The sequence below is a fragment of the Marmota monax genome, unplaced genomic scaffold, assembly GCF_021218885.2.
Source record: "Marmota monax isolate L192 unplaced genomic scaffold, Marmota_monax_Labrador192_F-V1.1 WCK01_AAM20220418_F8-fsc00045, whole genome shotgun sequence".
Lineage (NCBI taxonomy): Eukaryota > Metazoa > Chordata > Mammalia > Rodentia > Sciuridae > Marmota > Marmota monax.
Genome location: NW_026692132.1, coordinates 2,735,532 through 2,756,420, shown reverse-complemented (window position 1 = coordinate 2,756,420; position 20,889 = coordinate 2,735,532). Strand labels below are relative to the sequence as shown.

General features: G+C 36.0%; 1 protein-coding gene across 4 annotated transcripts in view; it reads left to right on the top strand.

The window, feature by feature from the left end:
* The window catches only part of Sik2 (salt inducible kinase 2), a 122,085-nt gene that overhangs the window by 69,953 nt on the left and 31,243 nt on the right, over positions 1 to 20,889 (top strand). For all 4 annotated transcript variants that reach the window (XM_046465957.2, XM_046465949.2, XM_046465970.2 and 1 more), the window contains one exon: positions 6,132 to 6,293. In XM_046465957.2, coding sequence (XP_046321913.1) covers positions 6,132 to 6,293 — 162 coding nt within the window. The remainder of the gene's footprint in view (positions 1 to 6,131; positions 6,294 to 20,889) is intronic.

The window sequence follows — 20,889 nt, the reverse complement described above, 5'->3', positions numbered from 1 at the left end:
CTTACCTCTTAGCTTTGTCCTGAAAAGGCTTAAAAGCAGTGCTGACCCAGCAGTAACAAGCACCATGCACACCCAGGTACCGTTCCCTATGAGGAGAGCCAGACTTCTTAGAGAAATGATTGATTCCAGGAAATGTTCAAGATAAGAATGGGGCACTTTTATTATGCCATAAGACAGCAAAGCTTACTATTTCTTTGTTTATGTTTAAAACAAAAAACAGATGGGCACAGTGGCACATGCCTGTAATCCCAGAGGCTCAGGAGGCTGAAACAGGAGGATCGCAAGTTCAAAGCCAGCCTTGGCAATTTAGTCAGATCCTATCTTAAAATAAAAAATAGAAAGCACTGGGATGTAGCTCAATGGTTGAGTGCCCCTGGGCTCAATCCCCAGCACCAAAAACAAAACAAAATAAAAAAAAAAAACAGTATGAAATAGTTTTCACTGGCCAAAGATAGGAAAATCTGAGTGTCAAAAGTAATATCTACAGTTGATTGAAACAAATTGAATATACAAAATTCAGGTGTTCATTATGATACTTAAAAGAATTGTGAAAGAAAAAAATGATGCTAAATAATAAAATAAACAGACATATAAATATTTTTTTAATATTTTTGAGTTGTAGGTGGACACAATATCTTTATTTATTTTTATGTGGTGCTGAGGATTGAACCCAGTACATCACACATGCAAGGCAAGTACACCACCACTGAGCCTCAACCCCAGCCCAACAGACATATAAATCTTAATAGTCATCTAATGTGCCAGTTCCTTACTCTGAAAGTTGGTACTTAGAAAGAATTTAGCATTCCTCCTTCCTAACCCATTCAGATTGTATTTCACAATAACTAAACAACCCTAGTTGTCAAGAGAAAAATTTCCCTACAGAAGAATTCCATGTTGTAATTGGGCCTGAAACCAAATCATAATAATCACAATTTGTAATCCCTAGTGAAATCATTGATTCACATAATGGCCATCAATGAACACTAAAACTGTTAGCACTTTGGTTCTCAAAGTGTGGCCCATGTATCAGCATCTTAAGCATTGCCTGCATACTTCTAAAAAAATAAGAAGTTCTAGGACCCTCTCCAACACATTAGAACCTCTATGGATAGGTCCCAGTAGTCTGTGGTTAACAATCCCTCTAAAGGTTAGATATAGTTTGAGAACCATCATATTAGGAGAAAGATTGATGGTCATCTTTAATTGAAGGATCAAGGTCTCACTCTCAGAACTCACTAATCAATCTCAACACTCAAAATCAGGAGAACCTAATAATACATTCTCTTAGTAGATGCACTTATGACATATTCTTGCTACCTTCCAGCAAAAATTGAACCTAAATCTATTCAATCCTTTATAATTGAGTTCCAATTTATAGTAAATATAGGGAGATTGAAGAATAAGTAAAACAATATAGTGAGGAAGCAAAGGACAAATCCAGAATATAGAACAACCAACCAGTGTTTTCAAGTCAGTGTCATGGAGAAAAGGGGAAGCAGAGAGTAGGAAAATTAATTCAGAATAAGTGGGCTCCAAAGACAAGACAAGTGAATACAGAATGTACATTCTGTTTGGATTCTGATTCAAATAAGCCAACTGGAGAGATGTAAATTCAAACTGGTACTAGATGATATTAAGGAATTTTAATTTTGTGAGGTGTAAAGATATTTTGGCTATGTAGAAAAATGTCTCTCTCTCTTTTTTTTTTTTTTTCTTTTAGGAGATACAAAGTATTTAGGGTGAAACAAAATGATGTTGAGATTTGCTTTATGTTACTACAGGAAAAAAAAGAAATGAATCAAGTGGCAAAATATTGAGAACTTTGGAATCTGGGGAATGTGTTACACTATTTTCTCTACTTTTACGTATGTCTGAAACTTTCATAATAAAAAGTTAGAAATTTTAGAAAAATGGCTGAAAATAGTAAACTTATTAGGATATATTTATCCTTTGCTATCCTTTATCACATTGTATTACCTGTTTGCTTGTCTAATACTGCTCTTTCTTTTTTATGATACTGGAGATTGAACACAGGGACACTCAACCACTGAGTCACATCCCTAGCTCCCCCACCCCCCCGCTTTTTTTTTTTTTTTGGGGGGGGGAGACAGGGTCTCACTCAGTTCAGTTGCTTAGGGCCTTTGCTAACTTGCTGAGGCTGGCTTTGAACTTGCAATCCTCCTGCCTTAGCCTCCTGAGGGCCCTGCCTATACTAGTATTTCTAAGACTATTAGTATTGATTAAATTGTCCAATCTATTACAGACCATGATTTTTATGAGATACAATAAAAATCAATTACAGGGAGGGCTGGGGATGTGGCTCAATGATAAAATGCTTGCCTGCCATGCATAAGGCCCTGGGTTTGAGCCCAAGCACTATCAAAAAAAGTCAATTACCAGAAAAGCAAAACAGGGGCTGGGGTTGTAGCTCAGTGGTAGAGTGCTTATTATCTAGCATGTGTGAGGCACTTGGTTTGATCCTCAGCACCATATAAAAATAAATAAATAAAATAAAGGTATTGTGTCCATCTACAACTAAAAAAAATATTTTTAAAAGAAAAGCAAAACAGGACAGGGGGATATATGAAATATAACCAAAATGTTTTTATTAAGGTCAATAAATAAAAAAAGTTACATTTCACTTAATCAGAACAAATGTAAACATGGGAAAAAAGAATTGATTTCAAAACTATCCATTCATAAAAAATAAATACATAAGAAATCACTATAGAGAATGGATATTACAGTTATGAGTTTGTTCTATAATAAATGAAGTTTTTAATGTGAAACATGAGTGTGCTTTATGCATGGTAACTTGAGAACTTTAGGCATTCACTTGAGTTGAATTGGTAACAGCATTCCTCAAGTGAATGGTGTATTCTAAAACAATTGTGTTTGTGGCCACAGGTTTCTGCTTGTTACTTCTATTGCTGATTTCTCAACAGATAGAGTATTCATGGATGCCTAGATTACAGAAATAACAAAGAATGGGGAAAATAATAAGTATACTGGAGTACTTGCTGAGATTTTCACTTAAAGAATGAAAGTACCACCTCTTGAAATAGGTTGTCTTTTAATCTCCTTATTTTGGATGTTGCTATCTTTCTTACACTGTCGTATGTTTATTGATTGATATTTGATGACCTTTTTTGTTTCCCTGGTCATTTAAAGTACACTGTGCCTTTGTTCGTTAGACAGTGCCCTTCCTGATGCCAAGCTTCAGAGTGTCTTTTCTCTCTTTCCTGTGGTAATGCCAGTTTAGATTGGTAGTGTCAAAAAAAAACAGTAATTATAGATTTCATTATGCTTCCTGTGATTCATTTCTTTGTTGGTAGTTTGGGATCTTTTTTCAGATATATTAACTTGTACCTGTTCACATTGAATCTGTAGGTTTCTCTGTGTTGCTGAAGTCTCAAAAATCTTTCCCACTAATACATATTAACTCAACATTTTCAGTCAAAAGAAACTAATTAAAAGATTCCCTCACAGAAAGCACATTGCAGTTGTTTATACAAGGGGCCAACCTTTTCTTATGGTTCTCCCAACTTATCCAGTGTGGAAGTGAGATGTTGGCTCGCTCTCACACATAGAAGGCACATTGTCCACTGGACAATTATTAAATGTCATCTCCATGATAACAGTATGAAAGGTTTTTTTTTTGTTGTTGTTGTTGTTGTTGTTTTTAGAGAGAGAGAGAGAATTTTAATATTTATTTTTTAGTTTTAGGCGGACACAACATCTTTGTTTGTATGTAGTGCTGAGGATCAAACCCGGGCTGCACGCATGCCAGGCGAGCGCGCTACCGCTTGAGCCACATCCCCAGCCCCAGTATGAAAGGTTTTACTAAAAATTCTACGTATTCTAAAGTGATCCTCTCTTAGAATTATAGATGGCTACTATGCAGTTCTATAAAGGCAAGAGGAAAATGTTTTGAGCCAACCATCTCAGTTTCTGGTACTAGCAGATATAGAATAGACAAAATGTCCATTTATATTTAAAATCTATATTATGTGGACTGTTATACATAGAATATTTAGAATAGTCATGGCTTACAGTCATTGTCATGATGTTTTGCACATTTTTTTAATACTGTTGATAGAAAAGTCCCAGATTAAGAAACTCTTTAGCAATTGTACAAATTCAGATGTCAACTATAATAGGACCTTAATCAGCTAAGTAGTAAGTACCCATGTTTTGTATAAGGCCTATCATTGCAGAGAGTCCAGAAGAGAATAGCATGGTTCCTGTTCTCAGGAAGCTTAAAGATATCTTTTATTTTTCAAACCCAGTGTGTTAGAGTTAGGGCTATGTGTGTACATGTTGGAATATTTATGAAAAATATGTGAATAATACAGTGTAATGCACTGTATGATAAGTTATAAGGGGTTTGGAGAAGAAAGATTACGACATATATGTGAAGTAATGAGGGACTACTTATGGGTAAGGTAGCAATTTAACAGGGCTTTAAAGGAATGATTAGAATTTCAGCAAGAAGCTAGTAAAGACACTTGAGGTAATAAAAAAAAATTTTTGGTCAGAGGTTCTGGTCCCAGATTAAGAAACTCTTTAGCAATTGTACAAATTCAGCCAGATTATTTAATCCCCCATCATAAGCTTTTTTTTTTTTTAAATCTAGGGTGAAAATTAGAATAGTGGTTGTCGTAGAGGTTTTAGGAAGGTTAAATGAAATGGTACAATATGAACATATTTTGTAAACTGTAGAGACTATACAGATGTTAGTAAACTTTGTATTGAGAACAACGTGGGTCAAAGGCATGGAATTTAAAAACCAGTAAATCATATACACTAAAGCAGAAAATGTGTTAAGGTAACTGAATACTGACTCACCGACAAAATTCTCTGTTAGGAAATATATCTTAAATAAAAGTCTCTTAGAATTTATATTGATCTCTCTCCCTATTTTAGTTAGCTTTCTCATTGCTGACCAAAAGACTTAACAAGAAAATTTTAGAGGAGGGAAAGTTTATTTGGGGGCTCATGGTTTCATAGATAGCTGGTTCCATTCTTGAGGGCTCCAGGTGAGGCAAAACAACCTGGCAGAAGAATGTGGTAGAGCAAGGTGGCTCTGGACATGACCATCAGGAAGCTGAGAGAGAGAGAGCTCTCCTCACCATGACAAAATGTAAACCCCAAAGGCACAGCCCCAAGGACCCACCTCTTCCATCCTCACCCTACCTGCCTATAGTTAATTGCCATCAAGCAATTAATATACTGATTAGTCAAACCTTTTATAACCCAATCATTTCATCTCCATAACTTTCTTTCCTTGTCTCACACGTTAGCTTTTTGGAGAATACCTCATATCGAACTTTAACACTCCCCCTGAAGATAATTTCAGGGTTTTTTTAGATCTTCAGATAAAAGTTCAATAAATTGTAATGTTTAGTTCTATCAGAAATTATGTACATAGTATATATAGAATTAATTTTAAGGTAAACTGCTTTTGAGAAGATTGTAACATTGCACAAAGATAGCTAACTTGTCTTATAAAACATATTTTTCTTATACTCATGCCTTCCAGTCATTTGTCATGGCTATCAGAACAGTGTTCAGTTTGGAAAACAAGTATGCATGTTCTTGAGTAGGTCAGAATTATCCCTATGGATTGAAAGTTTGGCAATTATTTAAGTTGCTTGAAAATTCCACCATATTTCATGCTAGGGGAGATTTATATAATAATTGTATGAAAATAGTATTTAAGGAAAGATGTCCCTTTTCTGATGAGATGCCAGAGAATTCATTCATGTTCTCTGTCTTACATAATTTTTATTTTTTAAATGTGGTTAAGAGAAATAGCTAATATATTTTTCAACAAAAAGGAAATGCCTAGCCATAAAAATAATTTTGAATTGTTCTGTGATTATTGTGATACTTGCTGTTATCTGATTTTGGACTCTTACCATTTATCTGGACTCCATTTAAATATGATTAGAATTAACTTCTCCACAGGCAAGAATCTTGAAAAACAGCATGTTATTTGAACACTCATTATTCACTAAAAAAAAAAAAACTTTTGAGGGGAGAGAGGCAAAAAAAATATTTCTGAATGCTAATGCTTGGGCTATTTTATTTGAGCAAATAATTCTAAATTCTTTCTTCTTTTACAGACTATCTTGCTAATCATGGCCGGTTAAATGAGTCTGAAGCCAGGCGAAAATTCTGGCAAATTCTGTCTGCTGTTGATTATTGTCATGGTCGGAAGATTGTGCACCGTGACCTCAAGGCTGAAAATCTCCTGCTGGATAACAACATGAATATCAAAATAGCAGGTAACTGGGACCCAGCTGGCTATGAAATGATCAGATGTGAGCCATCATGCATGGTGCGCTGAAACAGCCCTGCAGGCACAGCTTCAAGAGCATTTCTACCTGATGGCGTCAAGCTTTCTCAAAGGGTACTTTATTCATTACCTTAGCCCTGTATGTAATTACAAGCAAAGGAAATAAGTTTATTATTAATATACATATTGGCTGGGCTATACCTGGGGGTCTCATCTTCATTGAAGTGCCTTGCGGGGCTCTGTTGGAGGAGGACATTTGTCTTAAGTGTAACAGTGATTGGAGGGATGGATAGGACCAGAGAAGAGTGCAAGTTGCTGGTGCTCTCTATTCTGCTTTCCTCATTATAGCTGATGACCACAGTGAGGTTATAGACAGAAAAGATAACAGAAGTGATGGAAGTAGAATAAGAACCATTTAAAATACAAAAGCCCTTGCCTTATTCTGATCAAATAAGAGTTTTGATTAATAACAAGGAGACTAATGATAGATTATTTTGCTTATTTTTCTTTGTGCTTTTTACAATTGTAAAAGTTTTTATATTTTGTATTCTAAGTTTCTTTATTCACATAATCAAACTTTAATTTATTCAGTAAATATTTTATGTATCAGTTACTGTACTATGCTAAATATAATATGATATGTGGAAATCATCTCAGTCAATACATGTATCAAAACATCACATTGTACATCTTGAGTATATATAATTTTTATTTCTTAATTATACCTTAATAAAACTGAAAAAAAAATTCAGTGCTATATTGCCACCAAAAAGGTATGTACAAATGAAGAAGGAGGCTGAGATAGGAGGATTGAAAGTTTGAGGCCAGTCTCTGCAACTTAATGAGACCCTATATCAAAATAAAAAGGACTGGGGATGTAATTCTACCACTGGATGGTAAAGCTCCACTGGATTGAATTCTAGTACATTAAAAAAAAAAAAAAAAAAACAGTATATACAGAAATGGGGATATAGCTCATTGATAGAGTACTTAAGTAGCATGAGGCTCTGAATTCAATCCTCCAGCATCACACACACACAAAGTATGTCAGGGGAATATGTACAAACTACAGTGGGAACATCAGTCTACCAAGGGAAGCTTCACAAAGGAGGAAATATTTGAACGTAGCTTGAAAGATGAGTTAAAAGCTTTCCAGAAATTTAAACAGAAGCAGGATGTTGCAGGCAGGTAGATGGAGATTAGAACAGTGGGAACTTTAGCCCAGTACTGTTTAAATGTAAAATCTATGGGCTCGGGAGAGTGATAGAGGAAGAGGAGCTAGGTATAGACCAGAATATAAGAGTCTTAATACCATGTAAAAAATTTTTAGTATTTATTATGTAAGTCATAGGAATCTAATCTATTGAAAATTCGCAAGCACAGATGTAAGTAAAGTAGTTTTGGGATATCACAGTTAGCTTTTCACATTAGCAGTTCTGTTCGTGGCAGCAGAGTTAGATGGATAGAAGCTTTGGGTAGGACTGCAAACAGAAGATTTATGAAAAATCCAGTGCACTAGTCCAACAAAGAGCATGCACATCTGAATAAAGCAGCAACAGTAGAGGCTGAAGGCATAGGAGAAAGGGAGGATTATTTTAGCTAGGATTGAAGAAAATAGGGGCATGGTTTAAATGCTTAGCATAGTTACAAATGATGATGTTTTGTTCTAAATGGTTATAGAGGAGTAAGGAGATCAGGTGAGAGGAGCTGACCAAGCAATTATTAATTCACTAGCGAGGTTGGATACTCAACTGGACTTAGTAAGTGTAAGGACAAGACAACTACCCTGGATTGCTGCATTGTGGTATCAAAGATAAGCTCAACGCCTTTAATTTGTACATCAAACTGACTTATTTCTGTACCCTTTTCCAATAGTTTTTATGTTGGACAATTTGGAAAATATAATTATCCCTCATTTTGTTTTAAATGTCAATGTTATATATGTTACGGGATATGTAATGGGTTTTCCATTCTGTATTCTGTTTTTTTTTTTTTCCTTTTCCCTAATAGGATTATCTGAATAAGACAAATATTTTTGTTGATTTGTCATATTTATATACACACACACACACATACACACACACACATAAAGATTTGGGTTGAATTGTCATTTTTGTTGTTGTTGTGAAAACACAATACACAGTAATAGATTGCTTCTATCATTTTGGTTTCGTTTTGAGGGAAGGTTAATGAGGTTAAACTCAGGAGTGCTTTACCACTGATCTACATCCCTAGCCCCCCCCCCTCCTTTTTTTTTTATTCTTCTGTAACAGGGTCTTACTAAGTCACTTAGTGCCTCAGTAAATTGCTGAGGCTGACCTGAAACTTATGAACTTCCTGCTTCAGCTTCCCAATTTGCTGGGATTACTTGCATGTGCCACCATGCCTGGCTCTATAGTTTTTTAATGTCTACACTTATTTCTTCTGTTTATTTTTCCCCCATCATATTTTGGCCTTTCCATTTGGTCTTATTTATTTCATTCATTTTTCCAATCTTCAGTAGTATATTTCACTGGAATTTTTTGTTTACATCTTTAAAGCATGGATTGCCCTAAAATTGTCTTTTTTAAAAAAGTCCTAGCTCTATAAGAAGGAAGAAAGAATCCTTACTTTGCCTTAGTATTTCCTTATTATCAAAACAATAGCTCTGAGGAGTTCTAGGAGTCTTGTTAAACAGGGAAAGGTTAAATGTGAAAGTCATATGCCATAGGAATTACAAAGTGTTCTGTCACTGACATCTCAAAAGAAAATATCAAAGTAGGACTAGAGAAACCTGTAAACATAAAATACAGAAAATTGATTTAAGATTGTAACCAAGTTCTGCCTATTACTATAATCCTACCTGAAACATAAGTGGATCAACATAGTGTGTCTGATGTTATTATCTGATGTTTAGGGTTTGGTTTTGTTGGGTTTTACTGCTTTTATTTTTGTTCTTTAATATCTACACTCTGATTATATAGAAGACAAATAAAATGTCAGGTACCAAAAGTTGTTCCCTTTGGTTAAGATAGTGTGACAGGGCTGGGAATGTAGCTCAGTGATAGTCATAAGCACTTTGCTTGCCTAGCATGCATGAAGCAAAATAAATAAATAAATATGTTTCAACTATCATAAAATGCTAGTTGAAGCATGATTTTCAGGTACTTTGCTAAATACTTGTAGCTGTTGCCAGTTTTTAGGAGAGAAAGCTGAAATGAAAATAAATAACTTGCTAAGTTGACACAGATAATAAGCAGCAGGCTTACAAATCAAAACTAGGTCCCTGTGGCCACAATATTATAGTTTCCTAGCATGTGTCAGTTCTTCCTCAAGTAATACAAACTGAATTTTGGGTTTATCATTCTATATCTATATGTTGGCTTCTATTCCTCACAAGTGAAAAGATGAACACAGTATGTCTAAACACTCAAATATATTCTTTGTTTGTTTGTTTTTTTAAATATTTTTTTAGTTGTCAGTGGACCTTTATTTTATTTATATATAAGCAGTGCTGAGGAATGAACCCAGGGCCTCACACATGCTAGGCAAGCACTCTACCACTGAGCCACAACCCCAGCCCCTACAGATATATTCTTGCTTGCACTTTTTTCACTGTCATCCTCACTACCCTTAACCCCAAATTTTAGTAATGTTTATTAAGCTTCAACTATGCTCTGGGCTAAATCCTGGAGATGCATACATGTTATGACAGAAACAATAGCAACAACAACAAAAAACTTTTAACCCCTCTCTTACTCCAAGTTAATTTAAAGCACCAGACTTCTAAGTAAATATAATACAAAAGGATCACTGTTTTTAAGGCCATGAGACTAGGAGAAAGAGGAGTGGATGAGTCAAGGAAATTATAAGCTAAGATTTGATTAGCAAGAAGGTATTTGTGGTGGGTGGGGGTAGGGCAGATGGAGATGGAGAAGGAAAGGTGTAGGAGTCAGCATCAAGGTGGCTGTTAAAGCATCTGGATCAGCTTGTGCAAAGACAGGCCAGCAAAAACTCCAGAGTGTTTAGGGAAACAACAGGCAGACGTGAGCTAGTGGAATGTAAGAAGTGTCAGTAACAATGAAAGGGAAAGAGCCTGGACAGGAGGCAGGGCCAGACCAGGAAGGACTGCACACCTCAGTCATTAAAAGTGTAGGTGTGGTTGGGTGTTTTAAAGAATTTCCCTATGATATTTATTTTTATCCATAGATATTAAGACAATTTGTTGATCCTCCTTACTTTTAAGAACATTATCTTCTGATCTCTGAGAATTCTTGACCTTTAAAGAAATCTTTTTTTTTTTTTAAAGTGGAAATTAGACAATTTTTTTTCAATGCTGAGGATTGAACCCCGGGCTTTGCACATGCTAGGCAAATACTCTACCACTAAGCTACATCTTCAGCCCCCAGTCCTTTTTATTTTCTTAATTCTGAGACAAGGTCTCACTAAATTGCTGAGACTGGTCTTGAATTTACAATCCTCCTACCTCAGCCTTCCCAGTTGCTGGGATTACTGACATGTTCTATCCCACCTGGCTTTGGCTTTTAGAGAAATCTAACAGGAAAGGTAGAATAGTGCCTGGTACATGGAAAGAAATTGCAGGAACCTAAAGTAAAATACAACATTAGCTGCCTAGTATGTTGAAATTAAAAAGAAGCACAAACCAGAACCAGGTTTAAATTAAAATATGTATCTGTGTTTATAAGGCAGAAAATGGAATAGAAGTACCAGGGATGGTTAACTTTAATACATAAAAACATGAGATCAGCTTCTAGTTTATGCTCCCTACAATGAGTAAGGACTTCAGAACTAAGAATCTATAGATTCACTCACACCTGTGTGTGCTCATTTCCTTATGAAGCTCTAGTAAAACATGAGCATTAAGATATTCCGAGTCAGAGGCTGAATGCAAAGCTATATTGACTTTCAGTGGTTTTAGTAATTACAGTGTTTCCTCTTGGCTGTTCTAGCTTATGGCTATTAAGGTTTTAAAGAACATGCAGTTTTATTCTCAAACTTTCCTAATCTGAGATTTTTATTATAAATAAATACTTAGATATGGATAAAATGTATGAATACTTAGAGGAAGTTTTCAGAAAATAATCACAATTCAAACAAGGTTTCATGTAGAGTACTGAGTTCGATAACACACAATACTTGTGCAAATTCTGGCCATGCCACTTATAGGTATGACCTTGGACTGATTATTTAATCTCTCAGGTTTTCTCTATCTGCTACATAGAGATTAATTTGTTTTTCGGGATACTGTAGAGATGAGTGATTGTTAGAGACCAGGAGGCCTACATGGCGTTAGGTAAGAGTATGAGCTGTAGAACCAGGCTACCTTGGTTTGAATCCTGGCACTGCCACTTACTAGCTTAATGACCTTGGACGCATTTCTGAACCTCTCTCTACTCTGTTTCCTTGTCTGTAAAGGGAATGAGACGAGTTCATATCTCATAGTGGTTATTACCTGAATATTTGTAGAGTATACTTTTAGAATAGTGCCTGGTACAGAGTGCTGCTTAAGTATTTGTTAAGTAAATTGTTAATTAAAGCTCCTGGCACCATGTAAATACTCAATAAAAGATGGCTATTATTTGTATTTAATAAATAATTGATTTCATGTGAAAATAAAGCCTTATATTTTGATAGCCATAAAGCCCCCTTCACATTTTTTTTTTCCCTTTTAATTAACCAGCCTTAATCAGGCACAGTAGCACATACCTGTAATCCCAATAACTCTGGAGGCCAAAGAAGGAAGATCAAAAGTTTGAGGCCGGCCTTAGCAAGGCCCTAAGCAACTTAATGAGACCTTGTCTCTAAAAGTAAAGACAGCTGGCATGTGACTCAGTGGTAAAACACCTCTGGATTCAACCCCAGTACATACGTACGTATGTACATACATACATACATACATGCATACATACATACATAAAATTAACCAGTCCTAAAGCCTTAATACAAATTTTAAAGGCGTAGAAATTTGTCATCTATATTCAAAGTTTTCTCTACTTGGTGCAGATTAATTTTTTCCTTTGAGAGAAATCTTAAATGTATTTGGTAATGTATATTAGCCAATTTTTGAAACAAGTCTCACTAAGTTGCTGAGGGTCTCTCTCTAAGTTGCTAAGACTGGCCTCAAATTTTATATTCCTCGTGCCTTAGCCTCCCATGTTGCTGGGATTACAGGCATGTGCTAATTATACTCCTAACTAATTGGGCTAATTAATGTGGCTTGTGCATCACAAGACATTTGTCTTTAGCTCAAAAAGGATGCTTTCTTTCTGGTTTGATGTAGTAGCCCATCATCTCTGCCTTTACTTCTAATAAATTTTCTACTATTAGATGATCTAAGATTTCCGTGTATGCAATTTAGAACTACAAATGGGTGGAGGGTGATGAAGACAGGATTGGGAAAACATTTATTAGAAGTCTTCCATTTGTTATCCTTTTGCTATGTGAAAAGTATAAGAGCCTTCTTGCATGAGCAAGCACAATGAGACTTATGTCCTTCAGTCCTGCTTAGTAGGAGCAGCATATTAAATCTGGAACATGGAGGAGAGCTCAAAGGTCTTGGCTAGTCTGGTTTCCCCCATCCCACCCTTATTCCATTAAAGCTAAGGAAGATCACTTATTTTCTTCTTAGCTCACTGAACCTCCCTGATAGGAAAAATAAATGGCATACCAGTCTTAAGGTCACATAGCATCTCAACTGTAATGAGTATTCCTTTGCTTTTCTGTCAGGGAGAGTGACTGATGTTTGGAAGTGAACTGTGTAAATGGCCTTTTCTTACTAGTAGACAACAAAGTCTCCTCACTGACATCAGTGTTGGCTGCTAGGTATTCAGTTTGTGCAGTGGGTGAGCTTTGTCCCAGTTGTTCCCCTACCTTTCATTTGTCAGCTTTCATTGCCTCGTCTTTCTCACTCTATTATAATAATTACAAACAATGTGTAACTCTTCATCAAAGCTGGATTACTAAATTTACTGGTAATTTGAGAAACAAGGATAAATTTAACCCCAAAGCCATCTGCTGCTCTGTAGGAGGACTTTTTAAATTATAAATTAGACATTATAACATGCTTCTAGAGATTAAAAATTACCTTGGTTGTATTGATTCCTAGAAGTTACTTGTTTTTTCTTAGGTTGAAGATGGGTTTTTCAATCTTTTGTTTTTAACCTCTTTTTTTAAAAAATGACTTAAGTTTATCTAACAACTTCTCTCTAACTAAATAAAAATCCTAAAAGTATTTAGTAATTATAATCATTTTGCAACAGTAAACACTGATAAAACTGTTACAAGTTTTTTGTATCTTGTTCACAACTTCTCTTATTCTGTTCTCTGGTTTCTCATAGTGCTCTGGGGACCAACAACATGAGCATCACTTTGAAGCTTATTAAACTTACAGAATCTCAGCCCACTCCAGGCTTACAAATCAGAATCTGCATTTTAGCAATCCCCCTGGTGCTTTTTAAATGTTGGATCTATTTTATTATTTCCTTCCAACAAGCAGAATTCTCTCCTATGCTTGTTTCCTGTTAGACAGTTATCACCAGGATCAGCTTATTTACTCCGTGCAAGACTGTTATTCCTAAACCATTGGCTCTCTGCTAATGCTGTTTGGGCACTGATAATTTATGTAATAATGGTTTTTATTATCAGGAAGATAAAGTTCAGTCAACTTTGAAAATATAGAACAGAAAACAGTAATAGGAGTTCTAGTACGTGGTCAAGTATATCCATGGCCTATTACTGGTTAGTCAGATTAGAGATAGTTACAGGACTCAGCCTTGGGACTAGTTGATTTCCAAGAGAGCCAGTAACTGCTCTGTGGCTAAAGACTCTAGCCAGATCCTATCTCCTATGAACATTCAGGCAACACAGAAATCAGATGAGAATATGGAAATATCAAATCTCAAAACCACTGTGAGAGTAAAACCTTGAGGTACATGACTTGGTATCATGGGACGGAACATGTATCATCTTGGCACAATAAGGATAAGATGTGTGTATTTAGCACATCATGTACTCCTCCAATTAATGTAGATTGCTAAAATGAATGTAGATATATATTTCTGATATTTAGTCTATAAACATCCTCATTATTCCCATTCACTTGGTAAGGACACTGTTAGCATAGCTTTATAGTAATTATATCCCTGTGATAAATTAGGACATCTCTCATCTTAATGTAAAGGATTTTTCCTGAGCTATGACAGCTTCACCTCTAATATTAAATTGGATTAAGCTTTGGATTAGTGATATCCTTAGAACATCTGTGATATAGTGAAAAAGAACATCTGACCTGTATTTGAATACTGGCTAAGTCATTTGCAGCTGTCGATTCTTGGGCACATCAAGAGCAGATCTAGGGCCTGGTCTTAGTTTCTAAATACCATTTTCAGTTAAAAAAAAAACAAAAAACAAAACATGGTTCCTTAGAAAAGTGTTTGCTTCAAGGCAGGGAAAATAAAAGATGAACTTGGAAGATCTTCTGGTGCCATTAAGGAAGTGCAAAATTTTTAAAAATGGGAGCAATTCAAAGACACAGGATTCAACATGAATCAGCTCCTAATAGCCAAACCTGGAACTATTTGAGCATCAAAATAATAACAATGGTATTGAATGATAACTCAAAATAAAATATTTGATGCAGTATATAATATAGCAGGATAATAAATGAATAAATAAACAAAGCGGGGAAAGGATAACTCTTCCTTAGGAATTGTTATTAATGAGGTGATAGATTTGTTAAATGAACATGATTGAATCATTCCACAATGTAAATGTGTATCAGAACATCACATTTTATCCCATAAACATAATGTATATATCTATTATTTGTCAATTGAAAGTAAAATTTTTTAAATAAATAGGAATAAGGGAAATTAAAGCTAATCATTAGAGTGGCAGCTGATTGTTGATGCAACCAAGATCTACCAGCAAATGTTAACACTAGTGGATGAACATTCAAAGGGAAACAGATTATTCATAATCTCAATGTATCTTTTAAAAATATATATTCATTACAAAGGGAAAGATAGTAACATTACAATGCGGAAACTGAGCAGACACTGCCTTAATTAAGTGGTCAAGCTCAAAACACACCAGTAATTAGACATAATACCACTGTCCCCTTATGTATGCACTGAGACAAGCACATCACCTCTGTGATGTTCTTCCTGGAGGACTATAGCCTTGATCTAATCATGAGAAGGCATCAGACAAACCCCATGTGAGGATAGTCTGCAAAAGATAACTAATACTCTTCATCATGAAAAACAAGGAAAGACTAAGGAACTGTTAAAATTGAAGAAAACTCAAGAGGCATGACACTAAGTGCATTGTGGAACTGAAAAGGGACATCAATGAAAAAAAATGATGAAATCAAAATAAAGCCTATAGTAAAATCAATGTTACTTTCTTAGTTTTGATCACTGTACTACTAGAGTTATGTAAAATGTAAGTGTTAGGGGAAGCTGGGTGAAGGGCATAGGAAATTCTACTCATTGAAATTCTTCTGAAAATTTTGAAGTATTTCAAAATAAAAAGTTAAAGAAATACAAAGTGGGTCCAAAATTGCATGACATATGTTTTATGACAGAAAGAGCAAGTAAAATGTCTGAGGAACATGGTAGCCATAGGTATAGGCATTGACTTGCAGATCAGAGAATTAAACAAGAAAGGTTGTTTCCTTCCCAGCAAAGCCAAGAACACCTGAGTCTGTCTTAGACCAAGAGACACTTCAGTGTATTCATAATACTTTCCAAAATTGGGTGACTTTGTGGGGTCTTTTTTCTTTGTTGTTGTGTGATTCTTAGGCATTTCTATAGTGGCTAACATATCAATGGCCTTCAAATATTTAATGAAGAAATGAATGGATTTGCTTAATATGATGAACTATCAAGACAGTCTGCCCTCCGTATCTTTAGGCTCCACCTGCTGGAATTCAGGAAACCACTGATGGAAAATACTCAGGGGGAAAATTGTATGTTTGTTTTCCAAAGGTACTCTGTAGATAGGCCTGCAGTAATTGCTTCTGTATTGAACCTGTATAGATTTTTTTCTTGTCACTATACCCTAATCAATACAATATAACAACTATTTACATAGCGTTTACATTGTATTATATAATATAAGTAATCTAAGAGATAAGTAATAAGTAATCTAGATATATGTAAGTTGTATACACATACTACACTATTTTAAATAAGGGATTTGAGCATCTGTGGATTCTGTGTTCATGAGGGGCCCTGAAACTAATCTCCCACAAATAAAGAGGGACAACTGTGTATAGTCCATTCCATTTAAATAAATAGCAATAACAAACACTGAGGGGCTGGGGTTATAACTCAGTGGTAGAGCACTTGTCTAGCATGTGTGAGGTACTGGGTTCGATCCTCTGCACCACATTAAAAATAAATAAATAAAATAAAGGTATGTGTCCATCTACAACTAAAAAAGTTTAAAAGAAAAGAAGCACCTGAATTTTCATATTCCATCCCATTTACTCGACTCTTGTTTCACTGTATGCTTTAGATAGAAAGCCACAGACCGTGAATGAAGAAAATCATCCAGATTCCTGTGAAGAAATAAAAAGTCTTTTAAGTGCCTTCCCATTACCACTTCTTAAGGCTGACAATTAGTAACTTTCTCAAAAATAGCTACATATCACTGTGCCAGGGAAAGAAGAAAAGGTGGCACTTAACAGTGAGAACTCTTTAGTCATACTTGGTTTTTATTCAAGCTGTACAGCATAATAGCTAGCAGTATAACTTTCTTCTAAAATAAGGTTTCTTCATAGGGTTACTAAGAAGACATCTTCAAAGAACTTAGACCAGCACCTAGTACAACATAGTGAAGCACTTTTAAAGGAGATAAGGACTTGCACTGGGGTTGTGGCCCAATGGTAAAGCATTTGCCTAGCATGCATGAGATGCTGGGTTTGACTTCCCCAGAACTGCCAAATAAATAGAGAGAGATGGGAACTGGGGTTGGGGCTCACTGGTAGATTACTTGCCTGGCATGTGTGAGGCACTGGGTTCAATTCTCAGCACCACATAAAAATAAATGAATGAAATAAAGGTCTATCAACGTCTTAAAAATGTTTTTTAAAAAAGAGAGAAAGATGGACAAAATAATCATGTAGCAAATCTTTATTGGATTACTCTTGTCTGCAGACAGTATGATGTGGGGCTGGGACAGCTGGGAGTTCAGACTGTATTTTTCCTCCACACTCTACTTCCCTCTAATCTGGTTTATAAGTGAAATAATAATGACAATAATGGTAATATCAAAAACTACTGTCATTTTCTGAGTACCTTCTGTGTTTCAATAGCTTTATATTTGTTTTCTACTTATATTATTACAACTTTCTTGATAGTAATAGTGTTACCATTTTATAAATGAGAAAATCAAGGCTCTGAGAAGTTAAGTAATCTGCCCAAGATACATGCCTAAGTAGAAAACCCAGGGTTTGGTCCCAAATTTGCCTGACTGCAGAGTCTTACTTAATCCATTCATCAGGTGATTATAAATATATTTGAAATGCCCTGACAAGGTTGTAGAAGACCTCTACATATACGATATTGTAGTGCTTAGTGAGCCTGGTTACATTTTGGTGTTTCTTTTAATATTCCCGCAATCTCAAGTTCCTGTTGAAAGTTACTACAGAAAATAGTACACAATGCTTAGTACTTCTCTTCCTGTGAATGAACTGCTTTGTTGGTCCTAAGTCTACAAAACCAGTATTGCAACTGAACTACTACAGGCATGGTGATGCTTTCCTAGCTCTCCCTCTCCTGCTATGAATTGCGCCAAGGAGAGAGCCAAAGACCACATTGACCAAACCACCTTCCTGACAGGCCTGCCCCCACCCCCATCAGACTTTTGTGAATTTCACCAGGATGTGGGGAAGATCAGAATGAAGTGGCTCTATAAGGACTCTTTGAGATTGAAATTTCACAATGCTATTTGGAGGGTATTTTCAACTTACACATTCTAAAACTCAGCCTGTGATTATGGTTTAAAGTACAACCATTTTAGTTCCTATTTCAGGATCTCCACACATACACACCCCAGAATTTCTTATGCTTTTCAGTGTAACTGAAATTAACCTTTTCTTCCTTAAACCAGATTCTTGAACATCTAGTCCTTGACTCATTTGAGACTGTGGTTTTCCAGAAAATAAGAAACATGTATCTCTGTGTGTACATGTGGGTTCCAAGGTGAATAGGAGTGGTTAGTCCTAAGTTGCATAGAGAAGGTAAACTCTCTGACAGCCATTTTGGAAATTGGAACACAGAACTGAACTGAGGATACACTGTGAAGAGTTCTCATTGGCTTCCCTTTGCCTCCTGATCCACAATGTGATTCCACCAGGTTTAGACTGTGTCAAACATTCTTTTCACAGATGCACTCCCTTTTCTCTTCTGAACCTAAAAACTATTACTACACTTTTTCTACCCTTCCTGTATATTTCCTTGGGACTTCTTCTCTAAAAGACAATAGTTGGCAATAATGGTTTCACAGAAGGAGTGCTCACATTTCACATCTATGCTCTAGGCATTTTACATTCTTAATCTCATTTAATTTTCACAGCATCCTAACGGGTAGATGAATTATCTATCCCCACATTTATAAATAGGGAAGCTATGGTGTGGGGAAGTTAACTTCCCTAGGGTACAGGAAGTTAGAAAGTGGCAAAACTGAAAGTCACTTTATTCTCCCTGACTTCATGGTTGTGCTTTCCCCCATGAAGCTGAGATGATGAGGATTGTTACTGTTATTACTGTTAGGGCTGCTTGCTCCCAGTTCTTATGTCATCCAAGGGAGAGAGTACTTTGCGTGAGGTACAAATGTGCATGGTCTGAAGGTGTGAACTGAGCCGGAGTTCACATTAACACCATGGACCCTCGCAACAAGCTGCTGATTGAGTACTTTATTATTGCAACTTTACAAGTGGGGAAGCTAAGGCTCACCAAAATCCCAAAGCTAATCAGTCTGGCAATGGAAACTGGATCCAGTCCCTTGTGGGACATTTCTTAAAGTTTACTATGCATAACAATGCTGTGCACCAGCTGGGAGTAGTCAGTCCCTAAGATAGTACATGACAACATCAAACAGTAGGCATGTAGCTTACAAAAAGTTAGAATATATTTTTCCAGTTAGAACATGAGATTGTACAAAGGCTTAGCAAGATAGGAAACTTGAATTCATGCCAAAGCTCACTAAATTTTTTTGTGCTTTTTTTTTGGAGGATGAGGGTACCAGAGATTGAACTCAGGGGCACTCAACCCCTGAGCCGCATCCCTAACTCTTTTTTGCATTTTATTTAGAGACAAGGTTTCACTGAGTTGCTTAGCACCTGACTGTTGCTGAGGCTGGCTTTGAACTCAAGGTCCTCCTGCCTCAGCCTCCCAAGCTGCTGGGATTACAGGTGTGCGCCACTGCACTGGGCTTTTTGTGCATATTGTACACATTTGAGTACAATGTTTCCAGAGTGCAGCTTGGTTTGTTTGTTTGTTTCTGTTTTTGTTTTTTGTATTTTTTTAGTTGTTGATAGACCTTTATTTTTTATTTATTCATTTATGTGTGGTGCTGAGAATCATCCCAATGCCTCACACATGCTGGACAAGCACTCTTAACACTGAGCTATAATCCCAGCCCTGTAACTTGACTTTTGGTTTGGTTTGGTTTGGTTACTGGAATTAAATCCAGCGGTGTTTTACTACTAGCTACATCCCCAGTCCTTTTTAATTAATTTATTTATTTATTCATTCATTTATTTTTTGAGACAAGGTCTCACTAAGTTGCCAAGGTTGACCCTGATCTTGGCATTTTTCTGCTTCAGCTTCCCATGTTGCCGGGAGATATTCAGAGAGCATTCTGCATATAAAAGTTGTAGATACCATATGAGGAGGAGTATAAGGGCAAGACTATTCACTGTTTTGAAGTATAATGCTGTTATATTCCATAAATGAGTAAATAAATGATAATGGTGCTAGGTGGCCTAAGGATGGAAAAATACCATCCTGGATGGCCATATGCCATCTGTATTAGTGAGTTATTCATATGGGTATCTGGTTAAAAACAGGTTGCATGGATGAACACTGAGAGAGTGATTGCTTAGGAAACTGTACTTGTTGCCTTAAAAGGATATAGATAGATAGATAGATAGATAGATAGATAGATAGATCTATATATATCTTGCTACCCCCAGGTAGTGGCTGTCAGAGCAGCCACAGTCACTTAAATATGTTTTACTCATCTGTTTTTTTCCTATAGAACATATGAGATTAAAAAATCTTTATCAATCAGCAAGTAATTGAAATTCTGTGATTATCAAATTCATGATGGTTATCCACACCAGCAAATTTTCTTTGAACCTTAAAAATACTTGCTTTTAAAAAGTCCTTTTCCAGTCTCTCATTCACTTTTTTGAGAAGAAACCTCAATTCATGTATACATTCATTCATCAATATTTATTGAGTACTTGAAATTTGTGGGTCATTGTGCTGATTGCTAGGGAAGCCTCCTCACTAGAGAGATGTCATCTCAGTTCTCACAGAGTGAATAGTGGTGACATTGTTAATGGAGCATAT